Below are 6000 nucleotides of genomic sequence, written 5' to 3'. Positions count from 1 at the left end.
ATTACCCAATATGCTTACAAAATCTTTTAATAATATTTTAATAAAGGTTGTCGAATCTCAAAAAATGTTAAGTTTAATTTCAATGAACTCAAAATTTTAAGAAAACCAGGTAACTTTTTTTCAAAATATTTTTTTACAGTGTATGGAAAGTACATAACAAGGACACTATAAAATAAAGTGTTACTATATATAGTATCTTGTAGCTAGGCCGATTACTTTATATGCTGTGAAAGACTTTTTTTTTAAGCTAACACATTTCATATCCATGTTATTTATTTATTATTTAAATAAGACATTATAGGTAAATGGGATAATTTATATGCAGCTAATCATAATTGCTAAATAATTCCAATGTTGTAAATAAAAGGTCATTGTGATGTTTGCATTAAATGGTTAGCTCACTGAAAATTGGAAATTCTGTCATTAATGACTTCCCCTGATGTCGTCCGACACCCGTAAGACCCCCGTCCATCTTCAGAACACAAATGAAGATCTTTTTTGTTTAAATCTGATGGCTCAGAAAGGACTTCATTGACACCAGTGTCATTTCCTCTCTCAAGACCCATAAAGGCACTAAAGACGGCGTTACAGAGCCCATCTCACTACAGTGATTCTACAATAAGTTTTTGAAGCGACGAGAATAGTTTTTGTGTGCAAAAAAACCCTAAATAACGACTTGTATAGTGATCAAACTATAAAGTTTCGAACCGTTATGAATCAGCGCACAAAAACTATTCTCGTCGCATCTGAATGACTGAATAAGTGCACATTATCTCTAATGATTCCCCAAAATTATTATTTTTACCAAGACTTTTACCAAATAAAAGTTTTCATTTAGTTGAAAACTGAAAATGGAAATAAAATTATTCTGCTGAACACAGATATTTTGAAGAATACTAGATTGTCAGTGGGTTCCATAAACTGTTTGGTTCCCCATATTCTTCAAAATATCTTCTTTTGTGTTCAGCAGAAGAAAGAAATACAGGTTTCGAACAACTTTGAAATAATGACAGAACTTTCATTTTTTGGGAAAACTATCCGTTGAATAGTAATTACTATAGGGTTAGGGTAGGATTGGGGTTTGGTTCATAATTACTATAGTAAGTAAGTACTTGTAACATATGTTCAGGGTGTCATGTTCTCAGGTAATAAATTAAACCAGTCGTAGTAAAGTTCTTTGCCAACAAGCTGCCTCTCAATATTTCAGGCAGCAAGTTTTATATATTGTTACTATATCATAATCTTTGGTTACTGTGAAGTGCATCGACAACTCGTGACATGTTGTGTGCATGAAATACACTGCAACAGTCAAAATGAGGACATCACTGTGTCTGTCAAGGATTTCAGTCCTTCAAAATATATAGATATATATATATTTTGAAGGACTGAAATCCTTGACAGACACACATAATATATATTTTAGTTTAGCTGTTTCATGTATTTCTGGTTGCTTTTTGGACTGAGGATTATGTCATAATATGCTTCACAAATTCTCTCCCACTCTTGTTGGCTAAATAAAAGTAAAATAGTGAGGATGGGAAGTAGGCCTATTGATTGAAAAAATAAGTGACAAGTGGACACTCGTTTTGTTGTGTTTATTGAAAAGGTTTTGATTGACAGCATAATTCCGTCAGGCACAGACTGAAGAGGTTTAACAGCTCGTAATGGGCACAACTGAAACAGAACGGAATGTTCCACATATACAGATATGAAAAAATAACAACACTGTTAGTCAACTATTCCATTCCTTTGTTAAACAGAGAGGGATGCAGATGCTGAGTGACTTTAATTCTGCAAATGTGTTACCTCGCCGCGTAAAGAAAGAAATCTACCTGGAATGCAATGCAATTCTTCTGTAAGAAAATACCATAAAGAAGCTTTCATCCCTATTAAAACAAAACGAAACAAAAACACACCTATATAAAATCTACTCGACATACAACAATCATTTGCAAATTGAAATCTATAACTTAATTTAATATCTTAATTCTAATAAGAGCTGAATGGCACTATCAAATAGAGCTTAAGAGGAAAAGAACAAATGCGTGAAATGAAAGAGTGTTGACATCAGACCAGTATTGCTCATCATCCAGCCACTTTAAAAGTGCCCGGGAAACACGCTGTCCTTTGACACTGTCTGGATGTTCATTGTAAACATTGTAAAGAAAACTTTCTTCAACCTCTAAATGAATCTCGGCTCTTCCTCCATCCTAAAACACGAAAGCGTGAAGGAATGCTGGCCTTTTGAATAAGACAAGGTCATGAAAGGAAACGGATAAAGAAAAACAAAATCGAACATAAATACAAGGAAATAAATAATGTCGATTCGTGACAAAAAGGGAAAAGGACCAGCAACATTGTTTGATATGTTTGAAACAATGCAAGAGGGCTGTCAGTAGTAGAGCGGAGGATGAGGAGGTGAGCCAGAGGTTACAGGTTGTAAAACAAAAAAAAGGAAGCTGAGAGCGATCGCTTGCCCTGCCACCCCACACCAAACAGTAAACGAAGAACTCACACATAACGGACAAACACTCAAAACACTGTATGTCCCTCAGCTGGAAGAAGAAATTAACGCCATCCATATCTTTGAGAACCCAATCTGAGAATTAAGGTAACAAAGTGCCGTACAAACATTGACTTTATCGTTTTTATCGTTTTACCCTGCTTATATCTTTTACCGATGTGGCCGTACATTCAAACCGTATGTCGCAATATTCAGCCACTCAGCTCCCTCCAGGCACTTAACAAGTACAAAAAATTCAACGTTTTGCAGGAGGAGGGAGCGACTGCTTCGCTCGGCACCTGTACAGTCATCTAGTATCAAATCTACAGTTTTCGTAGTTTAGCAGCAAGCGAATCATCCTCCTTTTCTCCCCATTATATATTATTGCCGGCTTTCCGCTTGAATGCAATTGTCTAAGGACACCCTGAGACACGACCAAGCTATCCCATAATGCTTCGCTTAGATTCGCAGGGCCAGAGACACTCATCTGACAACCATGCACGCTAGAGTTGAATAGCAATAACGGTTCTGTACTCATTAACATAAAACTCAGAGCAGAGAGAAAGATTTTGGCACTTTGCAAACATACCGACCCGGAGGATTACCTCAAAATGTTATTATACATATTCATTAGCAAAAGAGCAAATAAGAGCAACAAACTCATTATATGGTTTCACCATATTTCTATATGCCATGTTAGGTTTTACCCACATAGCACTCCTTCATATCACAGAGCCGGATGAAAGGATCACAGCGCCCCGTCTTCAGGAAAAACCAACACTGTTCTTTTTTATATATAAATACTATGGTAAACGGATCTACTTATGTCTCATGCATGGAAGCCCAAATATTAGAGTTTTTTTTACTATACAAATGATGAAAAGTGCTTTAAGTGTGAGTCTGACAGGAGTTAAAAATCAGTGCAGTTTCCTCATGAAGAGCAGAAGCACTTGTGGTCCTTTTATCGTGAAATTCAATACTGAGATACGGGCAAAGCAACTTATTTCATGCTTTAGAATTCATAATTTCATAATTTCGCTCTGCCGATATCGCCAATTAGTTTCTCATACATTCTTGTCAATGTAAACTAAGAAATGGAAGAAGAAGAAAAAAAGCAAAAATAAATCTTGCACTTCTGTGGTAAATAACATACAAAATTTAAAAGAAGAAAACCCCTTTGTTTACAGTACCAAACCCGACTATAATTTTAGACCCCCTTAAAAACCTTGTGTCTATAAATAGCTTTACAAATATACACGTTAATTCAAATAAAACTTTAGTTTTGCTTTTTTGAGATTAAATGTTTACATGATCTCAACAGTGTATGCTCACTCACTCTTAAAATGTCATTATTTCTTGGTTTTTTTTATACACTGCTACTGACTGCAATATGATACATATTTATATCTATATATTTACAATAAAAACTTTAAGATACATACAAAGCACACAGTTATATATCTTCTAATTAAATCTCACATCTAGGAGACCTTTCACTCTTTTCTTATTAAAAAAAAGGTGAAAACCGTTCTTTGTGAGGAGTGGAGAGGAGAGACTGGCCATGGGTTTGATTCTCACTCCAGTCAGATATTGCTGTAAAAACACTTGAAGACTCTGTCTGTCACTTCAGAACTGTGCTGTGACACAGTGTTGATCCGTTCTTTTTGTTTCCTGTCCAGCAATTTGTCTGTCTGTTTGTTTTTTGGTAGGCACGGAATGGTTTGACCCTTCTGACTGCGTCGCGCAAAGGAAAAACGAAACTGGCCGAATACAAAAATAGGAATTCTCTTTTCGAAGACAAAAAGCTGAATAATGATTTGGAAGAAAAGGAGGGGCTGAAGGACAGGGGCGTGATCTGTCCTTCAGACCTTTGAACAGTTTCAAGTCTGAAGCTTCTCGTTTCATGAGATCCGCGCTGTGCCAGGAACCCCGTCTGCACTGCCGCTACATGCTGGTCCAGCGCAGTAAAACCAAAGGTCCCCACAAACCGCCATCGAGGGTCCTTATGTTCTTATGACCCCATTGGTGTGGTGGTGATGTTTAGGGAGGCAGGGCTCCTCGGGTAAGGAGTCGTGAGCAAACACGGAGTCGTCGCCGGAAGAGCAGGTGCTGTTGGAGTCCGGACAGGTCGGCGAGTACTGCTCGAACGATACAGACAGGTCCAGATACTCCTAAACGATCAAATGCACACAAACACACACATCAGAATCAGCTTCAACAGTTAGGTCTATCAGATATAAGAGTTAAGGTGCTTGGTTTGATGCACGAGAGATCTTACATCAGTGGAGGTCATGGAAAGAACCCTGTCGTGATCCTCCACCAGCTGTCTGAACGTGGGTCTTTGTGAAGGAACGGCGTGCCAACACTCTCGCATAATCATGTACCTGCGCAAATCACACGATGCAAAACAATATATGGATTTACTCTACATGCATGTGCTGTGAAATAAAATACTGCCCATCAGTGCCAGAAATTAACTAGATTGATGGACAATAGTACATCCACACCTTGTCAGAATTACCGTAATTACAAGATTCTCGCAGAACTAGTAAATATAACTCTCTTTACACGCAAAATGGCTGCAGCTCAAGCAGTAAAATGAAGTTAAGCATTTGCATTTGGCTTGTAATATTTATATTTAATAGAACAGCGCTCGTGGCTCGACTGCTCCAAGATGGCTCCTGTCTGTATACGCGTAATGTACTGTCTTTATAAAGTATCTTTTTATTAATCTCTTTGTACACTTACAAAGTTCTCAATGCTTCGGTTTGCATGTAGGGACCCTCATTATGCTACCGTGTTAGTGTGAGGCTATTTTGAGCCTTGTTAGTGGTATTAACTAGCGATTTACTTTCACTTTTTCCATGCCCCATACACTTGCGTTATAAGCTAATCTGTTTTTAGAGATAACTCTTTACATTCGATTTTCATGAAAACGCATCCCAGAGAACGATCTACTCGGTAACCATGTGTTAATTACCCCAGGGTAACTTCTCACTGGAGTTGTCCTTTAATAGTGTTGCCATTTAAAACATAATTTCAAGTTTGAGTGGAACGTCTGGGTTCTTATCTGGTATTTACGGTACATTTACGACATGGCTTGCAAATATTCGCACCCTTGGAATTGGTCTATGTAAGTCAGATACCTCAACTGAATTGAATCTGAACAATTACAGATGCTACTTATAAAGAGGATCTGTATATAATAATTAAGATAAAACAAGGAGCATTCTGCTAGAATAAACTGAGCATAATCTGCTCTAAAGGCCTGTTCACACTAAGAACGATAACTATAACAAATTATATAGGTGTCCACACCAATGCACAATAATGCAGGACAAGCTCTTCAAAGCAGGATGGATTTTGATTGGCTGTCGATGTTTTTATCGTTCATCAGCTGGAAAACAATATCATTCCTCTGTGCCATTATCGTTATAGTTGTGTTGTCGACTCTGCTATACATTTAGAATGACTTTAAAACGATATCTTTATTTTTA

General features: G+C 37.3%; 1 protein-coding gene across 4 annotated transcripts in view; it reads right to left on the bottom strand.

The window, feature by feature from the left end:
• Positions 1-1580: 1580 nt before the first annotated feature.
• fgfr3 (fibroblast growth factor receptor 3) overlaps positions 1581-6000 on the bottom strand; it is a 42347-nt gene continuing 37927 nt past the window's right edge. For all 4 annotated transcript variants that reach the window (XM_067422566.1, XM_067422565.1, XM_067422568.1 and 1 more), the window contains exons 17-18: positions 4782-4887; positions 1581-4674 (exon numbers count right to left, since the gene is read on the bottom strand). In XM_067422566.1, the coding sequence (XP_067278667.1) occupies positions 4507-4674; positions 4782-4887 (274 nt within the window). In that variant the 3' untranslated portion in view covers positions 1581-4506. The remainder of the gene's footprint in view (positions 4675-4781; positions 4888-6000) is intronic.

This window comes from Pseudorasbora parva, chromosome 17 (genome assembly GCF_024679245.1).
Source record: "Pseudorasbora parva isolate DD20220531a chromosome 17, ASM2467924v1, whole genome shotgun sequence".
In the NCBI taxonomy this organism is placed as follows: Eukaryota; Metazoa; Chordata; class Actinopteri; order Cypriniformes; family Gobionidae; genus Pseudorasbora; species Pseudorasbora parva.
The sequence above is the reverse complement of the archived record's forward strand: the minus strand, read 5'-3'. Positions and strand labels throughout refer to the sequence as shown.